Below are 26,405 nucleotides of genomic sequence, written 5' to 3' on the forward strand. Positions count from 1 at the left end.
CTATGTTCCTGGCTCTTCTGGAAGAAAGTATTCACTACAGCCATTTCCATCCATTTTGAAAAGTCTACCACTATCTGTCCCTCCAAGTTCCTTTCCTGGATGCAGAACTTACCTATCACTTCTTCATCACCCCTGTTTCCTTCACCAACATGTCCATTACAATCTGCACCAATCACGACTCTCTCTCTCTGTCTGGGATGCTCAGAACTACTTCGTCTAGCTCCTTCCAGAATTTCTCTTTTACCTCTAGGTCACATCCTACCTGTGGGGCATTGCCACTAATCACATTATACATAACACCCTCAATTTCAAGTTTCAGGCTCATCACTTGATCTGATACTATTTTCACCTCCAAGACATTCTTAGCTAACTCTTCCTTTAAAATAACCCCTACTCCATTTCTCTTCATATCTACACCATGGCAAAATAATTTGAACCCTGCCCCTAAACTTCTCGCCTTACTGCCTTTCCACCTGCTCATATATCAACCTTTCTCCGAATCATCATGTCAACCAACTCCCGAGCTTTTCCTGTCAAAGTCCCCACATTCAGTTATAGACTCTATACTTTCCTCTTCTCTTTCTGCTTAAGAACCCACTTTACACCTGTCCTTTGTCTTCGACCCACAGTCGCTGAATTTCCACCAGCGCCCTATAGGTTAAATGTGGCTGGGGAGGGGATGGACGTTGTTAACCCAGGCCATGACCGATCTGGTACAGAATTCTTTGGATGAACGCTCATATTTGTTTGGCAAAGTTTTAATCCGGATCCCCTTCCTGACGCAAATCTCTGCAGTTATCTGGGCTTGGGACTGGCCTACAGTTTGCACTGACTTGTGCCCCCCATAGGGCTGCATTTAAATTGTTCCACCATTATCATTATTAGAGCTGGGTTGTTTATGAGACAAAACAATTAGTTTTAAACCTGTAATTGGAGTGTAACCTTGCAGGGTTTCTTTAAAGTTGAATATGGGGTAAAAAAGTCAAGTACTCTAGGTGGCACACTGAATTAAAGATACAATTTAATGTCCCTGATGCGTGACAAAATGTGGTGGTTAGTGAGAGTCAGACCACATTGAGGAAAAAGCCACTGATCATTTACAGATGTTTAATATTTAACAATATTTACAGTGTTCACACAGTGCCTGGTGCTCTCACCCAATGCCACCCTCTCAGTTTGTGTGGGTGTGCGCGTGCCTGCGTGCGTGTGCGCGTGCCTGCGTGCGTGCGTGTGCGCGCGCGTGTGTGTGTGTGTGTGTGTGTGTGTGTGTGTGTGTGTGCGCGCGCCTGCATGCTTGTATTGCGATATTTTGGGTTGTGTGACTAACCCACAGAACTCGATGGTCTGCTAAGATGTTAATGACATAGAGTCTCCTGTTTGAATGAACCTCAACTTGCTGCATCATGACAGGTATGCATCCTGAACTTTTTTTTTTTTTTTGCTCCCCGTTCGTCTGTTAGGTCAAGCAGAAAAGATCTGTATCCCTTTTATGCTGAAACATCTTTTACTGTATCACAGTGGACCTTTTAAGCTGCTACTGTGGTTTCGTTGTATTCTGATGGATATTTATTGAGAATCACAGTCGTTCAGTCGAACAGAACAAAGTTTTTAAAGGAGAGTGACACAAAAAACAGAAGAGAAAGTGAAAAGGTAACAAAAGACAAACACTAGCTGTAAACAAGGTGAGGAAAGTAAACCATATACATAGTACAATGACACATTGGATTTGAGTGTTGCATGGGTCAGTAGTGTTACACCCTGTGAGGGAAGTACAGGACAAGATAGGACAGGACCAGACAGGACAGGGATAGGAGGGGAAGCATGCAGGACGGGTATAGAGGACCCGGCTGTACAACTGAAGTGTGATAGGAGTGGCTCTGTAAATTAAAACATCTGTAGGACCAGAGTGTAAGTGAGGGGATACCCAAAAAATGTGCATAGTTTTAAGTTATTTTCAGTGAGTTAATGAGTGAGTGGCCCTCCACCCTACGAATAAGTCCCAAGGGTGTGCGTGTCTGCAGACACATGCAAGTGAATTGACTGCATGCACAATAACCATCAGAAGTGTCCTGTAATTGCTGTGCCTGCACTACGGGGGCTGAGGACCCCACCCACCTAATCGAGAGGCAGGGTCGGACCCAGGAGTCCACCTGAGAGCGACCTGGACGGGACATCTCCCAAACCGAGGGATCCAGGGTGGTCCAGGGCAGGGCAGGCAGGGCTGCCGGGCACTGCTGCCCTGCACCCATTGTCCATTTTCAATTTAACATTGCTGTTCCATTTAACATGTTGAGTTGCTTAGAGCTCTGTCACATCATCAGTCAAAGGTCTTCATTTGTTGTTCTTATTTGGGATCTTATTACTTGGTGTTTCTGGGTAAAACTTGACCTTTTTTTTTCTTTATTCTCTGTATTTAAGAGCCTAGAAAGTGTACATTCAATCATGGATTTCACTTGTGCAGCATGTTTAAGCCTTGAAAAAGTGTCATAAGGATAAACAACATCAGTTAGTTACAGTACATGAAAGGGACAACATATTGTTATTTAACCCTTAACAGGAAACTCATTTGAAATTAGAAATTCAAAATATTGACTTCAAAAAATTTATTAATAAACAATGCACTTTTCTTCTATGATTGACCAAAATGCCATGTAAAAGGGCTACATTGCACGATTACACAAAACAAGCTGTTGTTTTGAATGTAAAATATTTTTATTCGACCCTCTCAAAATGTTTTTGAGGAACAGAAATTGTCATAGTGAGCTGCAGTACTATTCACATATACGAATTAATTAGACAATATAACTTTGAAATCAAAATCAGCATCATGTCAGCATAAACCATGAAAAGCAACAAACTCATTTCAGACTCTTGTCAACTATAGTCAATTCATGAATTGATTTCGTTCTCTCTTTTTTTCAATAAATGCATTTTAGTGGTGTTGAGATTTCAACAAGCAGTCATTCATTAGTTAGTGAAAATTAATTGAGATAATGAACTGATGTGACAGAACGACAACCATCCACATGAAAATATAACGAAAGTCAACTTTAACATAAAGCTAAGTATAGAGCAACACATTAATCAAACAAAGGTTCTGACGAATATCCTCATATAATTATTTTGTAACACAAAACAAACCAACGTTAAAAAAAGCAAACATAATATTTTGTCTTTTCTTCATGTAGTACATGATTTTTTGGCAACATTTCAAGCTTGAACAGAAAAGTCAACAAGAATCAGAACAAAAATCACTCGACATTAGTCATCATTGCCCCAGCCCTCCCCCCAACAAGATGTCTTTATACATGGTATTGCATGACAGAACAATTAAATTACATTTACACCATGGTCCGCAAACATCTTTTGAAAATCAGAAAATACTGAGCTTTTTCCCGACGGTTCTTTGTGGCTTTGAATTGCAATTTAAGATGATGAAGTTGTTTATTTCAAAGTAGAGAAACATTTGCCCCCAAACCAAAGTAAATAATCCGGGGGGAAGTCTTGGTTATTCAATTCATTAGCTTAACTCGAAAACTGAATGGAGCTCAAATTCGCAGTCAGACTCAGCTCACATTGCGTGAGCGCTCAGTTGGAGTGTCGTAGTCGTTTAGTAGAAAAAAACAACAACCCTACAGTGTCAATACTGGTTTTGCTGGTTCTGCACCACATCTGGATCAAGAGTTCTTAGAGGCACCTGGAGTAGTAGAAAGATGTGCTCATCAGGGTTAAGATCGCGTCAGTTCCTTGTTAAGGTTTATTTCAATTCAGCGTCAACTCCTCAGGATTGGAAGAAAAAAAAAAAAGGCGCTCAGACTGGCCAATGTGTGGCCAATGACGCTTCGAAGTCCAAACAGGACTACATAAGCCTCTATGGAGTTTTCTTTCACTCCCTTAGAAGATTTTTTGTTTGTTTGTTTTGTGAAAGATGTCCAGGACCATTAAAAGTATTCCCAAATGAGAAGAGGGTAGGAAAATCCTGATATATTCCCTATCAAGACACATTACCACCTTCTTTATGCAAAGTATAGCGATGGAAAATGTCCATACTTGGGTATCAGCAAGTCGACTAGTTCTCTAATAATTGTAAAGAAAGCAAAAAAAAAAAAAAAAAAAATCACATTTTCTACAACGTCAACCTGCCTTTATATATCATAACAATGATTTGCACACAGTTCATTGGTGGTTTCAAATCAAGGGTTGGCACTGTGATGGTTGATGAGGCAAAAATTGTGAGTGTGACAGCATCATTTGATTCAGCATAAGGGCTATTTTCATTGTGCCTGCTTGGCCCAGCTTGTAAACCCAGAGTAGTCAGTCCAAATGTGTCGAAAGGAATGAACAAGGGATGCACCCACATCAGCGTCTACAAGACATACTTGTTCCCATTATGAGCCATTAATACAGTGCTGTGTACACAGCTTCCTGAGAGTTAGCTAGCAAGCATCCAAAAATAACCTCACATCTAGGAGTACATCTAGCTATCTACTCGTGACTGTAGCTGGACTGTATAAAATAAGGTCAAAGAATGCATACGGGGTGTTCCTGCAGAGTAGGCTTAAGCGTGACTCACGTTTGGAATTGGCGTCTTGATCTGTTTACAGTAAACATGTACCGTTGGTTACGGAGTAAACGTACCTTGTCAGACAAACCTGCAGATGACAGAGGTTAGAAAATACCGACTGAAACTTGTTTACTTGTCAACAATCAGCTGTATGCTACGCTGCTAATATCAAGTCCAAAATCAGGGTTTAAACAAATGTTTGCCCTTCTAAGTACAGTGGACCTTCAGAACTTGAACACAGTTGTTACCAGGATGCTGTTCAACCTTTGTTTGTTTGTTTTTTTTTTGGGTCACAATAATTTTCGATGAAGGAATTAATGGGCATTGATAGTTAGCATAATTAATTCTACATACATATTGTAAGTTATGTAAGCCTCACTCCCGATGTCATCACTTTTGGTTAAGATGTGTGTGTTTTATAGTTGTTTTGAATGTACATTTTACGACCAACAACGGGTCTCATAAGGTCATAATACATCCTGTAGCTACCCTTATTTTTGAAAGAAAGAAAGAGAGAGAAATTGTTCAACAATTGAAGTTCTGAGGGTCCAATGTGTTTGACATCGGCCTACAGTCGATACATGATACGACCTGCCTATCACGTTTGAAATGTCCTGTGGCATTCACATGTTGCTGGTGCAGCAAAAATGGGAGCTACTTGTTTGTTGCAGCAACAATCAACGTATGTAGTGCAAAGCTTATATGATTAGTGTCATTTGTTTTGAATTTAAAGAATACCTTCACCTTCACCAAGGAAGTTATGTCTTCATTGCTGTTTGTTTGTACCTTATTATTATGAGCATAGAAGCACCAATTATTTTACTCAATTCTACTATAGATCCGGATAAAGGTGTAAATCCAGGCTTTGTCCCCATGCATAATGCACAAATCTTAATAACAAAATTGCTAAAAGATACTGAGATCAGATTTTCTCTTACTCCTGTTATGGTGTTGTCTGAGAGCACTTTTGTGAGTGTTGGACATGTATCATTGAAAAAGAAAATCTAAATAAGTAAAAACAACTTGATGATTTAACACACATTGGTCAGATTTCCTGAAATATCTGCACACTGGCATTCAGTGGGAAATTGAACAAAAACATATTGTAATTTTATTTGACGCGAAACCAGTGTCCAACCATGAGCGTGCACAAATCCCACCAATGACAAAATAAAATATTATGACCTGCTGCAGTAAACAAAATCATGAGTGTATGGATGCATTTTGCTACAAAAATGTCACAATATTGTCAAAATATTTTTAAGCAATGACAATGAAGTTTTTTTTTTCAATTTCAAATAAAATTAGTCAATTTTCTACTAATCGCAGTGCTTAACTCTCACAAAATCCCACTTAATTTTTGTTGAGAACAGGCTGTCATTAGTGATCAGTAACTGTTTGTACAGTGAGGTGAGGGCGCCTGAGAAATGAAAATTTGTAAAAATGTCAGTGAGTAAAACATAAAGAAGTCAATTTTCAAAATACATAAAACTATATTTGTAAACGCTACCATGTGGACGTATGACTTCTGTGATTCTAGAATCAGAAGCCCTTTACAATATGGGTAACATTATAAAGTCTTTATAAATGGGTAGTAGATTAGTTATTATAGATGTAGTCAGCTATTTGCCAGTGTTGTGCCCCTCTCATGGAGCTGCAGTTACTTTACAATATGGGTGATTTTATAAATGTGTAAATAAGGATTCATACACTTTTTGTAAATCATAAACAAACTGTTACAAATTACTTCCAGCAACAAGTGTGGGTTCTCTATTTGGCAAGATTAAAGTGCTGCTATGCTTCATAGTTAGTTTATAATCCTGACCTGCTTCTAGTTATAACTAGCAAAATTGGAGCCTTATTGTGAAGAGTATTGTCAAGTCTTGGCATCGTATTTACTAACATTGATAACTGGCAAAGTAGAATAAATAAAGGTGTCCCCACTTTTAGCTAATGACTTATAGCAATCAATAACTATTTTATGAACCATTTATAAAGCTTCAATCATGATACCTATTCAAGAAAGTGGAACCCTAAAATCTACAATATGGTTCTGCCATTACTAACAATGGTGCGTTACGTTTATGTTGTGCTGACTCTAGCAGCATTTGGCGTTAATCGATGATCCTTGGAACTACAACAGGTACCGCTGCTAGTCCAATGAGCACATTTAGTCACCCTACTGACTTGGAGGCGTAAAATAAACATATCACTGTATTATGAATTCGGAAACTCCAATTATACTGTACTTTTGATGGCAAAGTCTGTTTTAAGAATTGAGGTTTTAAAAAACACTTTATGATGTTATTTACATTGTTATGGATATACAGCAGAGAATCTCCCAGAGATGTTAGTAAAGCTGTTATGGGGTACTCCTTGAAATGTCTATCACATTAGATGAAGAGCCACCTGTTGTTGTTGTTGACGTTTGATCGTTGCCAGTTACGTGTCTACGATAGAAGGACTCTCATTCATTGCTAATGAAGATGTATACAAAAACACAAGGTGATGAAGTTGCAAAATGATGGTCCCAAAAAAATCATATACAGACAAGATGGTTCTTCATCTGAAAAGCTTCTCACATAAATCAAGACTTTAAATATATTTTCCCCACATCATAAATATATTTGTTGAGAAAGTCAAGTGTTCACTCCACTGTACAGACATCTGTTTTTTTTATCCCAATGATTTTGTTGTTGTTAATTTTTGTTTTGTTTTATTTTACATAATCGTGTACACTGGGTGTCTGTATTGACATTGGGTGATATCCTGATCATTGGAAAGAAGAAGAAGAAGAAAAACAGAGAAGAGGAAAAAGAAACAGAGGAATAGTAGAAGAGAAGATGTCCAGTGTGATCATCGTCCTCAGTGAAGACGTTGCACTCCATACCTTGGCTCTCTTCTATCCCGAACCTCAATCTAAAAAAAACAAACAACAAAAAAACACCAACAAAAACACACACAACAAAAGATAGTCAACAAATTAAGAGTCATAATAAAGTACTGTATTTTCATTTCAGATGTCAGGCGACTTTAATTTAGAGCACTGAATACTGAGCACTGCTGCCTCAGCACCCCGAACCCCTCCTTCTTTGTGCATGTGTGTGTGTGTGTGTGTGTGTGTGCGTTCGTAAGTGTGTCTATGTGCAGGAGTGGAGAGACCAGTTGGAGCCGGGACCTGCTGCAATTCATCTTCAACGGGTGTACTTAAGCCGGTCCCGAACACCACCAGATCGTCTTGAGTAGTCGTACTGTGAGTCGCATCGAGCTCGCAAAACTATTGTTGAGCCACAGAGGTAGTTCCTCCACACGTCGGCTTCAGCTCTCAGCCACGCTGTGTTGGAAGGACCAGTTCTGAGACCTATCCGCTCTGGTTGACAGCGGGGCGGATGACAATTTTATTGATAGGGACCTGGTGAGACAAATGGGAATAGGGACTTGACCGTTGGCCAAGCCCTTGAAGACCACTGCACTTAACGGACAGTTGCTATCCCACATGGACCAACAGACCCTACCCGTATCCCTTCTTCTCTCCTTCTTTTTTTATTTTTGACTGCCCTCACACACCCCTGGTACTTGGGTTGCCCTGGCTTAAGTTACACATGGATTGGACACACCTGTGACTAACCACCTGGAGCACGTTTTGTCATACTAATTGTCTAAAATCTGCTCTCGTAACTGCCACTCATGCCGAAGAACTGAACAAGCCTGACCTCACCTCGGTTCCAGAGTTTTAAGAAATACTGATCAGCTTTTTCCCTCTTGTCACCCAGAGAGTCCTCGCCTGCACAACTGCCTGCCTGAAGAGTTCCCCCACGCCTGCTTCCTCGCCCGCGGTCCTTTTACGACTGCAACCGTGCCTGCACGTCTGCCTGCCCGTGGATCTCTTTGTCTGGCCGAAACGGACCACCCGAAGTCCCTGCTCCCCCTACCTGGGTGCTGTTTCCCCTGTTTGGCTGTTGCAAGGAAATAAATGCTCTAGAAGTTTACTTGCTTGCTTGTCTGTGCTGTTGGGTCCTCTGCCGCGTCCCAAACTGTAACAGATTTACTAGGACTAATTGCTTCCAGGCTTCACAGTTTAAACTGCAAGCTATCAGTTACACATGGGAATCGAACAGCGAGAGAATTCAAGATCAACGAATCCATGATTCGCAAGTGGAGGAAGCAGGAAAACGAGCTTTGCCAAGTCAAGACGAAGCACCGGGCGAGTTACGCCAGCATATGTGAATGGATTGTGGAAGCCTGGGCTAAGGTATCTGCTTTGACTGTTGTTCGAGGTTTCGCGAAAGCCGGCATCATTGCTGAACAGCCCCCGGCAACGAGACTGACTCCGACAATGTCGAGAGGGAACCCGGCATGTCTGATGGAGAACTTGCCCAGCTGTTCATTTAGGATACAGAAGATGAGGACTTTGATGGATTTGTGGATGAGGGTTGATCAAAAAATAACGTGAGTACATTGTTAAATAGTTTTGCTCCCACTGCCTTTTTAAAAACATACGCTAGCATGCATGCTAGCGTATGTTTTAGCGTGCACACATGCTACCGTATTTTTTAAGCTAGCGTATGTTTTACCATGCCTGCGCCCAATAATATGACTTATGACTTTGTTAAATACAGAAATAGACCCCGTAACTGAGACTGCGCCTTTTAATACGTTGCGCCTTATGGTCGTGAAAATACGGTGCTTTAGGCTACATTTGCACGATGTTCCCTGCGGCCAGGGCAGCGCCGTTTGCCTTCAAGGTGCACTAGATTTCGATCCGCGTTTTACCATCAATATAAGTACATTACAGCTTCGGCCCACCACTTTCTGATGGGGTCCCTCACGTTTGTCATATTCTGTCAAGGCTTTCTACGGATGAAACATGGACGCCGGGCAGCTTTACAGGACATTTGTTGCCCCAGCAGAGTCGTCTGTAGCTTCCCTGGCCCTGCCTGGCCTAGCCTGGCCCCAGAGTCGACGTCATAACAGGGGCGGCACATGTTTACTGATGCTAAATAAATGTTTGATGATATTAATTTTCTGTCAACAACGAAGCGTTCTATACAGATGTGTCCCAGCTGGCATTGTAAGTAAATGAAAACAATCGGTTAACTTTAGAAAAATGTATGTGGCGAGTGTGAGATGCCGGGGAATCTGGCATATGTGCAACCTACTTCCTCATTCGGCAACACAGGTGAAAGTACTTCCTTCCTGCTTGGGTGAATGGCAAAGAGGATCGGGACAAAGCACCCATAGGAACTTTAAATAGCTTGCAATATCTTTTTTAGGCATATCATTATCATATCATCATTTCTTAAATAAATAAATGATATACATTTATTGAACTTTTGTCAAAAGACACTGGCCATAAAGAAAACTAAATTTGAGCAAGTTCAGCTTCAAACAATCATGTCATCAACCCGAAGTTACGCTCGATAGCATAGCATACACAGGAAGTCCGCTAACCTATTTTCCGGGTTCGGTCATGTGACGTTCCTCATATAGCGTATGCAATACTTCTCGTCATAATGGACTGCCTCTAAGTTGTGTAACACCCTATTGCACATTGTCAGGCTTACACTACGTGCATGCACCCAGTTTTAGTACTGATGACAAGGTTTCTCACCTGCAACGTGACTGTCGTGGCAAACATTTTGACAATTTAAATTTGTCGCTGTCATCCACAGTAATCACGGCTCGTTACGTCTCCCAACCATCCCGTTTTGTCCACGGTGGCCGTGGCTGCTGGTACATAGTGTAAATGTAACTTGAACTGCCTCGTGCATTGCATCTTTTTAAAAGCATAAACCAGATGGTAGAATTGGCGACTATGAAACAGTGCTCAACATTTGTTGTGTTTTTTAATTTTTGTTTCCCCCTAACCCTGCACTGGCCTCTCTAGGGACCGCCTGCTGAGCCTTCCTGTGAGTACCTACCAAAGACAAATTCACAACTTGCTCCAGTCCTTTTATCTGCTTAATTCACCATGAAATGAAACTCTTTGGCATTCAGGATGATTCATTATTTTGGAGATGGAGAAATACCTGTATTAAACCTCCTTCAATAAGGCCCCCCCCGCCCCACACACACACACACACACACACACCTCCGCACACATTTTCTTTGGCATTGTGTGCAGAGGGTAAAATGACGAATGCAATATCACAGCAACGCCTGTTCTCACGAGAGAATCCTTTTTTTTAAATTTTGTACTAAAAAACAATCCACTTGAAATGGGTTGGAAACAAAGAATAGCCTGTATAAGCTTTGTTTTTTTAATTAATGCATTTTAACCAGTTTTGATCAAATAATTTGTGTGTCAATATGTTTTGCTTGCTAATGGTTTTTGTAGCTTTGAGGGGTTGAATTTGAGCTTTGTGAATTCAGTATGTTTCATTTTTCATAGGGCTTGCAGTAGTTATAGAAAGTAAACACAACTCTGTTAAACCACCCATTTATATGATTATAAATTATTTATCATGGTCTCATTTTTTTCACAGGGGTGTGTTCACTTTCTATGCATATTTGACATAATGTAATTTTGCTTGCTTGTCCTCCATTCTTACACTGTGATGCATTGCGTGCACGTGCGTGTGTATATGTCTGAGTCTCTCTCTCTCTCTCTCTGTGTGCGCGTTTGTGTGTGTGTCTGTGTGTGTGTGTGTGATAATGCACATACAACTGACAAAGCAAAATTCCTTACTTACCCTGGACACAGCAAAATCTGAAAAGACACAAACAGAACAACAGTGTTGGCATGTAGGCAGTAAAAAAAATAAAAGGAAGAAAGTGCATATTTGTGCAAAACATTAATATGCTTTTGTAAGTCTAAGTTAAGCATCTAAGTCTTTGTTTACAGCTGAATGAAGACATATGTTGGCTGCATGTGTCGGGTTCTTTTTCATTTCCTCTTCAAATACTTCCCTTTCAGAGCTGTTTTTTTTTCTTATTAATATGAATCTAGTTACATTTCCCTCATTATTGAATGCTGCTAAGCCAGAGGGCAATTTCAGTTTCTATGAATGTACAAACAGGAGCGGAGGAAAAGGAAGTTCACACAGCTGATGAAGCAATAGATCCATTCAGTGTGTTTAAAAAAAAAAAAAAAAAAAAAAACACTGGGGGTAATCGGATAAAAACAGAAATACACGCCCACCCGCTGGAATATCTCCAGTTACCATGGAAACTATCAGAGATCCTTCTGAGAAGTGAGACATCTAATGTCACAATTCTCCCTCTTTATCGCACAGACTCATCCTCTTCCCTCTTGCTACTTTACGTTGTCTTGCTGCCTATCTATTGGTACAGTTTACACTGTTGCTCTATTAGTGTCACTATTATATCATGGTGTCGCCGTTTGTCTTTTCTACAGCTGATTAAATTGCCTTCTTTTGGTCTCCTATTTAACATCAACTGCTCTCTTCTCCCCTGATTCCCTCTTTCATTCCTTCCCTCCAATAGTGTGCTTTCACACGGTTTAACAAGAAGGATTCAGGCATCCTGATGCAACTTTGTGCAAACTGTCAGAGTTGCACCAAGGGAGCCTCTCCAGTTTTTGAATGCAGCGCTCTAACTAAAATGGAAAAATGAGTGAGACCAGACCATAATAGTCATTGTTTCCAACTTGGAAACCCACACATTAAATGCGACACTATCCTGTATTTTTATTTTCCAACTGCATCTTATTTGGTTTTATTTAAAGTATGGGTGAAGGCTTTTCCATGCTAATTCTGAACATACAGGATATAACACAACAATCCTATTCAAATCCATTGGAAACTCTAAAGTGGAATGCTTTTATTTTCAAACCATGATTTTATTAATTTACCTAGGTTAAGACATGTAGTTACTGGGATATTTGTATTTCAAGTGATTTCAATTTTTACGGGGACACGTTGTACCAATAAGGTCACACAAATCATTGGATTCGGAACTGCCGTCATGCATGTGTCACGCAAGGCCTTCAGTTCAGCCAGTGTCAAAAGATTAACTTTGCACACTGCACTTTTTCTCTGGCTTTGTGTGACACCTATTCTAGAAGAAAGGCCATCCTCAACCAAGGGTTTTAAAAGAAGAATACTCTCTTCCTTACTCTTACTTTTGTTTGACAATATATTTTTGTTGTTGTTGTTGAGTTTTTACAAAGAGAAGTCTGAAGGGCATTTGCAAGGCAAACCACATTCTCATTAACTCATCTGTCAATAAAGTTGAGACTGTTTGTTACATTGTACTGTATTTTATTATACTTACGATTTACAAATGTTAAGCTTTTATGATGGTGACTGTCACAGTTTGGTGACAAAAAAAACCAACAACAAAAAACCCCAAATCATAACCAGCATCACGGCATGGAACAATTTGTGTTTGGCCTCAAAGGTTCCACTGTGCATATGGTAACTTTCAATCTTTTTGCTCAACAACATCACATCAGTCTCCAATCCAGATTGCCCTCTACTGAGCAGTATAGTAAGGACATCAGAGAAATTTGAATGTTGAAACTCCCAGCATTCCCACAATAAAACCAACCCTGACCGGTGCAATTGTTTCCTTCTCTTTTACTTTACTCACAAGAAGTTAACCATTTTTAGATTTCAAAAACACAAGAGCAGAAGCACTTTTGTGCTGGATGGAGGTAGTGAAAAAAAAACAATACAGTAGTTCATGGTTGGGAATTAATTCTAAAGTGTGTTAATACAAAGAACAGATGTCTTAACCTTTGTTGTCAGTCTGCAGGTCGTCCAGGTAGAAATCATTCTGCCGGTTGCCCAGGACGAAAGCCATTAAGGACAGGACCAGGGCGTTGAGGATGCCCATGATGGCCAACATGTAGGCCCAGCGGACAGAGCAGTCACCCAGAGAGTACTTCCCCGTATGCTCCCCGCACATGTCCCGGATGACTTCGGCGTCCCATCCATCAGGGAATATCATGCAGCCCAGGACCAGGCATACTCCTGCATGAGGACAAGGAGGATGAGGAGAGGGGGTTAGAGGAGGAAGGGAAGAGAGAAGGCCTATCGGAGGTGGGAACCGACAGTATGAAGGAACATGAACCAGGGAGCATAAATGATGATGGCAACAAATTTGGAGAAAACACGAGCTTCTGGCATTCAAAACTTTCCATTTGATCTCAATGAGTAAGGTGCATTTTTTTTGCAGTTGTTTTCATGAACTAAATTTCCATCTTATGTTAGTCAATTCACAGCGTTAGCAATGATAACACATGATTTTATGATAACAACTATGACAACACATTTTGCTAGCATCAAAGTTAACGCCAGCTATCTGCAGTAGCTCTTAAATAACATGACTAACGTGATTTTTTTTTCCCCCCCACTTTTGTTTTTTTTTGTACACAAGTATCAGTTCTTCTCCTTAAGTACATAATTTGATTACTTAGCCAGCTCTGAACACAGATAATTTTAGGTATTCAGATTAGTAGCGTGGTGTCTAATTTTCAAAAAATAACTCTTAAAACGCAGTATTCACAACAGATTTCACTTTGTGAATTCCTTTGTGTTTGTGTGAAGTGTTGTTTTGTATGTCTAACATTTACCAGTCTTTGAGCATCGCTCACATGCTATTTGTACATAAGCAGTATGTAAAATGGATGGATGTAATGACAACTTCCTTGTGTGTTGTGTTGTCAAAAACTGTACTGCCACGAAAGGGCCATTGGTAGTGTAGTGGTTCACATAGCTGATCGTTGTGCAAGCTGGCGTGACTGAGCAGGAGAAGCGATATAGAATATGGATGAGTAGATGTACTCAAAGGAAAAACATGAAAACGTAACTGACTTATTCAGGTTAAGTTGGCCTTGGTACTCTTAAACGTAATATAGCTGCAGTGCTTTGGAGTGATACTTACTGCTCAGTGGGCTGTAGGAACATTCTGCTACTAATGTTCACAACATTTCTGTGTTAGTCAGCCTAAATGCTGCTGAGGTGCAATATGCATTAGAATGTCATTATGGAGGGCAAACAAATAAAGTACAACAATAACCATGTCAGCTTTCTTTTCCAAGTGCTTTTCTGATGGGCCAAAGTAGTCAGACACACCCCTGAAGCCATTAATCAATCAATCAGAGGCTGAACTTGAACCCTTAGTTCCACCTGATCTATATTCACAATTACACAGTCACATTTGCACACAAACTCTGTGAAGAGTGAAAGCTGTTATAGCTTCTGTTTTTTCCATTACAACTGATATTCTATAAGATTAAATACAGTCGTGCCTTGGGATATGGGTTTAATTCGTTCTGGGACCACGCTCGTGACTCAAAACACTTGCATCTTACATCATCTTTCCCCATTGAAATGAATGGAAATCCCACTAATCTGTTACAGCTTCCCTCCCAAAAGTAACAAAAAAATGTTTGAAATGTGTTTTTTAATCAGCACTTACAGTAATGACACAATTAAATATGACTAAAAAGAAGTGAACAGTTTTTGTCACACTGTCTCCTTCAGTGTACATTGTGCTGCTCATTCGGGAGCAGTATAAGACAGATATATATGGATATACTGTACTGGAAATTCAGCAGTATGGCAGTGATATTAATTGTTGTTCGGAGAGGTTAGGGCATATACTGTATGCCCTAACTGTATACTGTATATATATGTATGTATACATACATACATATATATATATATATATATATATATATATATATGTATATATGTATGTATATATGTATATATATGTATATATATATATGTATATAAATATGTATGTATATATGTATATATATGTATATATGTATATATATACGTATATATATATAAATACATATATATACGTATATATATATATATATATATATATATATATATATATATATATATACGTATATATATGTATATATATGTATATATATATATATATATATATACGTATATATATATATATACGTATATATATGTATATATATGTATATATATATATATATATATACGTATATATATGTATATATATATATATATACGTATATATACGTATATATATGTATATATATATATATATATATATATATATCTCACCTATGGTCACGAGCTGTGGCCATAGGTGACCGAAAGAACAAGATCCTGGATACAAACGGCCGAAATGAGTTTCCCCGCAGGGTGTCCGGGAGATAGGGTGAGAAGCTCGGTCATCCGGGAGGATCTCAGAGTAGAGCCGCTGCTCCTTCACATCGCGAGGAGCCAGATGAGGTGGCCGGGGCATCTGATTTAGATGCCTCCCGGACGCCTCCCCAGTGAGGTGTTCCGGGCATGTCCCACCGGGAGGAGACACAGTGATGTCAATTAATCAAAATATGGAAAAACATCTTCTATATTATGTCTATGACCCTGAAGAAGGTTACGTGAATCATCAAGCCGACCATTTTCTATACCGCTTATAATCATTTGGGTCGCAGCTGAGCTGAAGCCCAGCCCTGTTGACTTTCTGCGAGAGGTGGGGTAGAACCTGGACTAGTCGTCAGGCAATTGCAGGGCACAGCCACAACCAAGGGCATCTACTGCACACAAATAGGAACATAAATAGAGACCAACACTCTGCTAAATCCATACATGCAACAGCACAACACAAATGGTAATCCATACTTTGCGCCGATGCTCATTCATCAAAGTGAGGATCACTCCGGGAGCTGATTGGACCACGTCCCACGCTCACCAGCTCTGTTTAAATAGCATTCAGCCTGCGTCTGCCTGAGGCTTTGTAAGTAAAGCAATGGGCTCCACTGGGAGATGGTGAACATACATGGCAGCCGTCACACTTAATCTTCATTCAGGCCAGGACATGTCTTTTTCACAGCTAACATCACCAGCGCTGCTCATAAAAGAGAGGGTCAGATTTGACCGGGCTCGTGATTATTACATGCCACTCAATGTCCGGAAGAGTCAACGTCCACAGAACTTACTTGGTGAATATTTTAAAGCCAGACTATGTAATTAAGGCTGAGCAGCAGCAACAGCAACCCCTACTGACAGAAGTAGTGATTACAGGATGCCAGCAGAACCATAGTGGCACTATGGAGGAACACAACAGGCTGATTCAAGACCAAAACAGAGAAAGAATAATTGTGCCTTTAACAAACACCTTCAATAATCCTAATGACGTTACTCTGTCTCTTCCATTACCATAGTAACCTTAAGTCACTAACGCATGATATATAATATTGGTGGACATGGCAGGACACCACACATGCTGAACATACGGAACAGAGTTGTGCATAGTGCTCATTCAAACTTTGCTTGGTGTTCTCCTCTATCTTTATTGCATTTATTGCCTCAAAGCTATAATCAACAACTATTTTTGTTGTTGTTGTTTAAAAAGTAATTTTCATCCAAGCCACTACAATGCTGATTAAGCCTATCAGCTTCTGAAACATCTTGTTGTTTAAAAAGTAATTTTCATCCAAGCCACTACAATGCTGATTAAGCCTATCAGCTTCTGAAACATCTTGCTATATTTTTCCAATTTTCATTTGTTTATTTTTAGTGACAATCCTGCAGGAAATGACGCATTTTACCTACGAACGGACATCTCATATATGGACAGCGCGCAGGTCAACTGAACCATAGAGAAAGGAGAACGCATGCGGGGTTGGAAGGAAGCGGAGGCAAGCATTTAGCCTACGTCATATCGAAGCGATGAAGGCTTCGTTGTTATTCTGAATTCCAGCGTTAGGGGGCGCCAGAAATGACTGATTATAGCTTTAAACTTCAAATGAATTAGAATTTAGATTCAACAAACAAACTACTCATTGAAATATTAAGGAATGTAAGCACGTTATGAAATCTAAGGGTTATGGCCGATTTATTGAGGCAGTTATATGGAGCTGTTCAAGCCAATATTTAATAGCTAATCTCTCCATATTATTTACCTCAGTAGCAAAAATACATTACAATTTACAACTTTAAGGGAATTCCAACACTCAACATCATTAACCACAAAAACAACAAAATAATCCTTTATTGTTGTTTTAAACAAATGCAGTCTTTTAAACAAACCAACTCTAGCAGAGGAAGAACGTCAAATTTGTTCAGTATATTATACCTGCGGCTGCCAGTTCATGCATATTCGGGAGCATTTGAGGTGATGAACATTAATATTTAAGAATCCTTGTATGCGTGTTTTGCAACTTTCTTGGTGGTAGACTTTATTTTCCTCTGTGTCACATTGATACTTCTGCAGGTCATGCAATTTGCTCACAAGCGATTCCATCTGCTGGTTTTTAGGTTCCCTCCCACTAATAATGTATTCAGCCTGTCCGACGCACTTTGTGTCAACACTTGTGGTCACCCAAATTGCAAATAAAATGGGATGCAGGGCATACAATTTAAACTGTAGATCTGTATGTTGCGGTGCGATAACTAAAAACAAAGTCAAACAAACTGACTTAATTTCAAACGTGGGATTAGCAAAACATATTAATCCTTTGATACTCACGAACTGAAGTTGCATTTAAATGACCCCAAAGGTGTGTTTTAGTTGAAATTTCGAGGTGTGTTTGACTTTAGAGGTTCCACAGCGTTTTTTGGCTTTTATAGACTTTAAAGTTTTGGAAGCAAGTGTATCAAAACCAAGTCCATTAGGTATGTGGTAGAGTCTTGTAACATTAGCGAGTCACTGTGAGGATCCCCTGCTTCACCTTCACCACCCATCACAAGTCAACGTTGGGTGGTGCACTTGTGGCAGCAGATGAGGGAGAATACAAGATTAGTCAGCACACATCTCGAGTGAGGATACACTCAACGTGTGACTGCTCCCCCTCAAAATCATTGCAGGCGTAATGAGGGAATGTAATGAGAAGGGATATAATGACGGTATTACAATAAGTAATGAGAGAAAAGAGGACCAATACGAGCCATCATCCTGGGAAATCAGCACATTATTAGCTTCTCTTTATGACCTCCGTGCAAGATAGAAACATAGACGGGCAATAAGAAAAATGATTTACAGAGTAATGAGCATCAGGTAACATATTTTATGGCTTTTTGATGAATGTGTGCTATATGAAAATCCTCCGGAGTCCCTTGGAATTTTTGGAGAATGCGAGAATGTAGTTGAAGAATCCAGAGGGACCAAGTGTATCCGACTCAGGGCAGCTCATTTACTAACCACTGCTCTTTTTTTGGCTCCTGTTTCTGTTCCAAAACAAACAGCTTTGTGCATCTTCTGCTAAATACAGACACATAGGCTCACACCTTAGCAAACATGCACATGTGTGTCTATGCACTGCAGAGTTAATATGTGAGTTATTACATGATTTAGGTGGCTATCACATTTTACTTTGTTGCAGGAACTTTGAACTGGCTGGCAGCAGTCAAGCTCAGATTTTTTTTTTTCAAATTATCATTTAAATACTGTACAATTATACAGTAGGATCCCACACTGTGAAAACTCCCTTGCCCCAGCAGCAAAACAAACGTATAATAAAATTTATGGTTATTATTATTATTATTATTATTATTATATACACAGTAGGAAATAAGATGCAGGTCCATTGGAATCAGGGTTAGGTTAGGGTTAGGGTAATTGTAATCCGTTTAATCCATTTACTGTCATATACTGCCCTGCAGTTCCATTATTGGAGCCGGGAGGGCGCTTTGCGTCCTCTCTCTCTTCCCCCTCCCCTCTCCTCACCGCTGCCTGCCACCTGTCCACGCCACCGCCTGCCAACCCACCTAGGACCACCGCCATTACCTTTCCTCAATAAACTGTTCATCATTTTAGATCTGCCTCCGCCTGCACTTGGATACAGCTACTCCCCATATGTCACAGAATACTTTGGCCATTATGGACCCAGCAACTCCGGAGGCACTGATGAACGCACTCACTCTCCAAGGAGCCCACATAGGAAGACAAGAAAAGACTCTCCAAGAACTCATGGAATCCCTACACTTCCTCACACAACAAGTATCCTTCCTTTCCTCGACTATGCTATCCAAACTTCCAACTGTAAGTACGCCTTCCGGGCCCACAGCCTCAGAGCCACCCTGCCTCCTGTAAAAAGAACATCATGTCCCGCCGCCCGAGCCCTACTCCGGGGACCTAGGTGCTTGTAGCCAGTTTTTACTCAATGGCTCACTTGTTTTCAACCTTCAACCAAACAGTTATCCCACCGAACAATCCAAAGTAGCTTATGTCACTAACCCCCTCCGCTGAAAAGCAGCTAAATGGTCCCCTTCCTTATGGCAAAGCTCCTCCCCTGGACTCCACTCATTCGATTCCTTTTTGAAAGAACTCCGTAAAGTCTTCGATCACCCCGTTCAGGGCAAAGAAGCCACCCGTTATCTCCTTACGCTCACGCAGGGCGCTAATTCAGCAGCAGAATATTCCATAGAGTTCCGGATATTGGCGGGTGAATGTGAGTGGGATGACGCAGCATTTAGGAGGATTTTTTCTAATGGCCTTTCCGAGCAGTGCAAGGATGAGCTAGCAGTCCGGGACGAGCCCTCCTCCCTCAAGGATCTCATCGGCCTTTCCATCTGTCTGGATAACAGACTGCAAGAGCGAACACAAGAGAGGGGGGTTCGCTCATGCAAAAGCCCTCCCACTTCGAGCGCTGCGCCATCAGCTTCACACCCGCCTCCCGCACCATCTTCCGCACTTCCGTCACTCCCCGTAGCCACCGAAGACCCCATGCAAATTGAAAAGACACGGTTAGATCCACAGGAGCGTCAGCGTCGTATCACCCAGCGGCTGTGTATCTACTGCGGTCAATCTGGTCACTTTATTTCCTTGTGTCCCCTCCGGCCAAAAGACCAGGCTCACCGAGACCCGAGAGCGTCGTGGTGAGCCAAACCTCCATTCCCTCAAGCTCTCCTTTCCGCATGACCGTTCTCGCTTGCATTATACTTTCGGTTCTTAACACCCCCATCACTGCCCTGATTGATTCCGGTGCCGATGACAATTTCATTCATGAAGCCATAATTCACCAGCTCCAAATCCCTCTCCAACTACTTCCGTCCCCGAAGAAAGTCACAGCCCTGGATGGCCGAATCATCTCCCCGGTCACCAACCAAACAGTGCCATTCACCTTGGTTATTTCAGGAAATCACAGTGAGAACATCTCTCTTTTTGTTATCCCTTCCTCTGATACCCCATTAGTCCTTGAAATTCCCTGGCTTAATAAATATAACCCCACCATAGAGTGGACACACTTAGCCATCACCGGATGGAGCCCTCACTGCCACTCACGCTGCCTGCTCTCAGCTATGCCACCCTCTGATAAATCTCCACCCTCTTCCATGCCCGTTGACCTCTCCAGAGTCCCTGAAGAATATCATGATCTCTCTCCGGTGTTTTGTAAAGCCATTTCTCTACCGCCACCACCCATATGACTGTGCAATCGTTGTCACATTTCTGTGGGGCCAATTATGTACTACTCGTGCACTCACTGTCGTTGTCTCGCCATGCTGCACTATTTGCATATACTGGCCACTCATGCCAGAGTAGCATCTGCTCCATTTGCACACTGATTGAGGAGTATCTGTAACATTTGCACAACCAACATTGTCCCAGATTATCGCACTACTCGTCACTTTAAACCGCATACACTCCTTGAAGTCTCAGCGCCCCTTGCATAATGGTCATTGCACCGGTCTATTGCAATATTAGTTATTCGAACTGCTCTAAGTGCTAGAGGACTCTGCATCTTTTTGCACAATTGTTTTTTGTCAATGTCTCTGTCTCCAAAGTGTTCTGTAAATTGACTGTCTGTTGTACTAGAGCGGCTCCAACTACCGGAGACAAATTCCTTGTGTGTTTTGGACATACTTGGCAAATAAAGATGATTCTGATTCTGATTCTGATTAATCTGCTGCCGGGGGCCCCTCTTCCCTCCAGCTGTCTCTACAACCTTTCCCGACCTGAGAAAAGGGCAATGGAGGACTATATCCAGGACTCTCTGGCTTCCGGACTCATTCGACCTTCTTCTTCTCCTGTTGGGGCCGGCTTCTTTTTTGTTGAAAAGCAAGACACCACTCTCCGCGCATGTATCGACTACCGTGGTCTCAATGATATCAGCGTGAAAAATAAATCTCCGCTTCCCCTCATCGACCCCTCATTTGAACCCCTCTGTGATGCCCAGGTATTCACCAAAATGGATCTACGAAACGCCTACCACCTCATCCGTATCCGAAAGGGGGACGAATGGAAGACCACCTTCAATACCCCTCTCCGACACTATGAGTATCTGGTCATGGCATTCGGTTTAACGAACGCCCCTGCAGTTTTCCAAACATTTATTACTGACGTCCTCCGTGACATGCTCAACCGGTTCGTGTTTGTATACCTCGATGACATCCTAATGTTTTCCGCTCCCCCGAAGAACACCACATCCATGCATGCCAAGTCATTCAGCGTCTCCTTGAAAAGCGTCTGTATGTTAAACCTGAAAAGTGCGAATTCCAGCTCTCCTCCGTACACTTCCTGGGCTATGTCATCTCCAGAGGACAACTACAACCTGACCCTGCCGAGATCCAAGCAGTCGTTAACTGGCCCACTCCCACCAAATGCAAAGAACTACGTTTCCTTGGATTCACCAATTTCTACCGTCAATTCATCCGTAATTACAGCAGGTTCGCTATTCCCCTCACGAGCCTCACATCCACCAGCTCCCTCCTTGTATGGACCCCAGCAGCATCCCCAGCATTCAGTCAACTCCAGACCCTGTTCATCAGTGCGCCCATTCTTCACCACACCGACCCCTCCCTCCAGTTCGTGGTCGAGGTTGACGCCTCGGACATGGGAGGGAGGGGCTTAATTTCAATCTCTCCTTCCGTCCTGGCTCCAAAAACAGCAAACCAGATGCCCTGCCTCGACTTTACTCACCCCCCACCAGCGGTACCAGGGCCCATTTACTGCACGTAAGTCACTCTATTCATCGTTCCCTTTTTTGACTCCTGTGTCTCCTTGTTCGCAATGTTTCCCCCCATGTTCCTGATCCACGTGATTCCTGGCGTCAAGCCAGCCGCCTATCCTCACCACTGCCTGTCACCTGTCCACGCCACTGCCTGCCAACCCACATAGGACCACTGCCATTACCTTTCCTCAGTAAACTGTTCATCATTTTACATCTGCCTCCGCCTGCTCTTGGATCCAGCTACTCCCCATACGTGACATTTACTTTAACACCATAGCAAATAGTAATAAAGGAAAAGTCCACCTCTTATTCGTCCATCCAACCATCCATCCATTTTCCAAACTGCTTATCCTCACTAGGGTCGCAGGCGTGCTGGACCCTATCCCAGCTGACTCTGGGCGAGAGGCGGGGTACACCCTGAACTGGTTCCCAGCCAATTGCATGGCACATATAAACAAACAAACATTCTTACTCACATTCACACCTACGGACAATTTAGAGTCCTCAATTAATCTACCGTGCATGTTTTGGGGATGTGGAAGGAAACCGTAGTACCTGGAGAAAACCTACCCAGGCACAGGGAGAACATGCAAACTCCACACAGGCGAGGCCGGATTTGAACCCTCGTCCTCAGAACTTTGAGGCAGATGTGCTAACCAGTCGTCCACCGTGCCGCCCACTTATTAGTCAATAAATAAAATGGGAATTGACCAGCTGAAATTCCAACATGGACTAATGCCAGTGCCCTTCCCGAGCATTGCCAAAGTGCCATTGAGCAAAGCATCAAATCCTAGCAGCCAGGTCTGCCTTTTCATATTTCATATGCATATTTTGACAAAAAAGAAATGTGTGACATGATTACACTGTGCCCTTCCCTTCATCTGTCCTTGTCCTCTATTTCCAACTCAAATGTTTAAAATCGGGCACCGGAGAGCTAAAAATAAAACGAGAGAAAAGCCCTTTGAAGTTGATGTTTTTTTCCCTGCTTCCTCTCTTTCCAATCTCTCAAGACCCTGCTTTCTGAAACTCGAAGCCCAGGGACATCAGAGTTGTCAAGCAGGGGGATCGAACAGCAAGTGGAAGGGAAAACGGGGCGAGCTGGATGCCCTCTGCTGCTATACACTGTCTTTTTCCCCCCGCTCTTCATCGTCTCCAATCTTTTCACAAGTTGTCAGCTGTTTGGAACAGGGGTTCAAAGACTAGACCACTAATGAGAGCATTTTTAAAAAAAATGGTAGTAATGCAGAGTTGTGATCCAACTTTTTAAATATGGTGCGCATCAATCTATTCATAGCACATCAAATATATTTCTAGACCTGTTATATAACAATTTGATAGATTTTCTTATCCACATGGCATTCTAATTCTGGTTAAACAGCCCAAAGTGGTTATGTAAGAGATCTAAAAATACTTTCAGTGTACTAAATTTAAGTGTGTGTGCACATTATTTTTTGAGGGGAGCAGCTCACAGCTCAACAAAATTTCTTCTGATTCAGTCATCCAAAGCATTCTGACTTTTTCTACGAAGATGTGGATGTAATTCTTTCAAAATAATGCTCAATCACAGATGGACACAGAACAGCACTGCATCATTTTTTAATACATGGAGACACAAGCACCTCTGTTCTAAAAGTAGTTTTACTGTTTGAATGCTAAGAGACCAACATTCCTAATCCAACAAACATTTATACATTCCAGAGATCCAATGGTCTGACCTTTTGTGCAAATGTATCGATGTTGCAATAATGTAATGTCTCACTTGAGCATCAATGCTCTGTCATTCCTTTACTGCCCATAGCCCTCAATTGAGTGTCTTTTAGCATGCTTTGCAATTTCTGACTCAGAGTCAGAATGTACAAAATCTATTCTTCAATTAGGGCTTATTCTTGTATGCCGAATGAAGAAAACAATTGGCTCCAGATGTTGGCAAGGCCAAATAATCCCACACGTCCTTCTGACCCATGTCAGCCAGGTGATACTGCTTGACTCCAGTCCTGTAGGTGGCGATAATTGACATTACAAAGTGGGTACTACCACATGACCACAAAACTACATTGTTATGAGGCTTTGATTTACGTGCTGCTCCCATATCCCAAAAAACATGCGTGATAGCTTAATTGAGGACTCTAAATTGCCCGTAGGTGTGAATGTGAGTGCGAATGGTTTTTTGTTTCTATGTCCCCTGCGATTGGCTGGCGACTGGTTCAGGGTGTAGCCCGCCTCCCGCCCGAAGATAGCTGGGATAGGCTCCAGCAGCCCGCTACCCAAGTGAGGATAAGCGGTAAAGAAAATGGATGGATGGATGTACACAATCTAGCGACAATTCCAATAAGTCTGTCTCTTCTTCTGCTGTCATGGTCAGTGTAACCTTTTTTGCAAATGTGGGTTGTGGGTATGACTCCTCAGAGGTCTATGACAAACTGTATCAGAAGTAGCATGCAAGCTACAATCTGTTCCGTAACAGATGGCAAATATTCTTTCAGGAGTCTAATTAATGACTCCAGAAAGAATATTTGCCAGAATCAGAATAATCTTTTTTTTGCCGAGTCTGTCAAAAACACACTAGGAATTTGTCTCCGGTCGTTGGAGCAGCTCTAGTACGACAACAGACAGAAAATACTTTTGAGACATATAAAAACACACTACGGAGAGTCACTGAGCAATGAAAGGTTACCAGTAATGTGGTAAGGCCATAAATTTTTTGGGGGGGGGGATGATTGTGCAAATGATGCACAGTCCTCTAGCAATTTAGAGTGGTTTGAAATTACTAATAGAACAACAGTCTGGTACAGTGACCATTGTGCAAATGGCGCAGAGACTTCAAGAAATGTAAGCAGTATAAAGTGACTAGTAGTGCGATAATCTGGAACGATAACGAGCTGGAAGAGGTGGTGACCAGGATGTGGAGGTTCCTTTTTTTCCATTGTTCGATAACGCCTACCTGAGGGAAGGAGCTGGAAGAGGTGATGACCAGGATGTGGAGGATCCAAGAGGGGGGCTACCAACAATTTTTTCAGCAGTTTTGATTGTCTGTTGCAGTCGGAATTTGTTCTTTTTTTTTTACAGCACCAAACCAGACTGTGATGGATGAACAAAGGACTGATTCGATGACCACTGTGTAGAACTGCCTCAACAGCTCCTGTGGCAGGCCGTGCTTCCTCAGAAGCCGCAGGAAGTATAGCCTCTGCTTGGCCTTTTTGAGGATGGAGTTGATGTCCCACGTCAGGTCTGTGAGAGACTGTAATTCCCAGGAACTTGAAGGTCTCGACGGTTGACACAGGTGCAATTGGACAGTGTGAGGGACAGCTTAAGTCCACCATCAACTCATCCTGTTCGTGGATGGTCAACATAGGAGGCGCAGTCAGAGGTGTGATGGTGGTCGGTGGTGCGACTGGGTGGGTGTGGGGTGTGACAGTGTCCTTTTCAAATCTGCAGAAGAAAGTGTTCAAGTTGTCAGCTAGTCCTTTATTGTTCTCTGCTTTGGGGGATGGTGGCTTATAGTTGGTTAGGGATTGTAATCCCCTCCACACTGATTTAGAGTCGTTAGCAGTAAACTGCATAATTTCTCTTTTCGATGTTAATTTATTTTTTCAACTGGTTTCTAGTGCAATTATACAGGGCTCTATTCCCATGACGATAGATGACCTCTTTAGCCTGGTGAAGTTGCTTAAATTTGGCAGTGAACCATCAGTTGTTGTTATTGAACGTGCAAAATGTCTTTGTTGATACACACACATCTTCACAGAAACTGATATAGAATGTGACACAGTCCATAATTCATCCAGGCTGCCAGTTGAAGTTTCAAAGACACTCCAATCTGTGCAGTCTAAGGTCTTGAAGTTCTAACTTTGCTTCATAAGTCCACTTCTTCACTGTTTTAACCACAGGCTTCGGTTTATAGACAGGTTTTTTCCTGTATATTGGTATGAATTAAGTGAATTAAGCAGTGATCAGACGAGGCCAGAGCTGCGCGAGGGATAGCACGGC

General features: G+C 41.7%; 1 protein-coding gene and 1 long non-coding RNA gene across 3 annotated transcripts in view; one reads left to right on the plus strand and one right to left on the minus strand.

Moving 5' to 3' along the window:
• Positions 1 to 1,316: 1,316 nt before the first annotated feature.
• Positions 1,317 to 14,555, plus strand: LOC133481973 (uncharacterized). Its single transcript, XR_009789657.1, has 4 exons — positions 1,317 to 1,410; positions 7,700 to 9,013; positions 10,452 to 10,473; positions 13,276 to 14,555. It is a non-coding gene; the product is annotated as an uncharacterized LOC133481973 (long non-coding RNA).
• Positions 2,724 to 26,405, minus strand: part of LOC133481965 (LHFPL tetraspan subfamily member 4 protein-like) — a 48,220-nt gene continuing 24,538 nt past the window's right edge. The window contains exons 2-4 of one of the 2 annotated variants that reach the window (XM_061781398.1): positions 13,264 to 13,500; positions 11,257 to 11,273; positions 2,724 to 7,483 (exon numbers count right to left, since the gene is read on the minus strand). In XM_061781398.1, the coding sequence (XP_061637382.1) occupies positions 7,430 to 7,483; positions 11,257 to 11,273; positions 13,264 to 13,500 (308 nt within the window). In that variant the 3' untranslated portion in view covers positions 2,724 to 7,429. Of the gene's footprint in view, positions 7,484 to 7,855; positions 7,977 to 11,256; positions 11,274 to 13,263; positions 13,501 to 26,405 lie in introns of those variants that run through there. The other variant, XM_061781408.1, reaches the window with a different exon arrangement.

The sequence above is a fragment of the Phyllopteryx taeniolatus genome, chromosome 1 (assembly GCF_024500385.1).
Source record: "Phyllopteryx taeniolatus isolate TA_2022b chromosome 1, UOR_Ptae_1.2, whole genome shotgun sequence".
In the NCBI taxonomy this organism is placed as follows: Eukaryota; Metazoa; Chordata; class Actinopteri; order Syngnathiformes; family Syngnathidae; genus Phyllopteryx; species Phyllopteryx taeniolatus.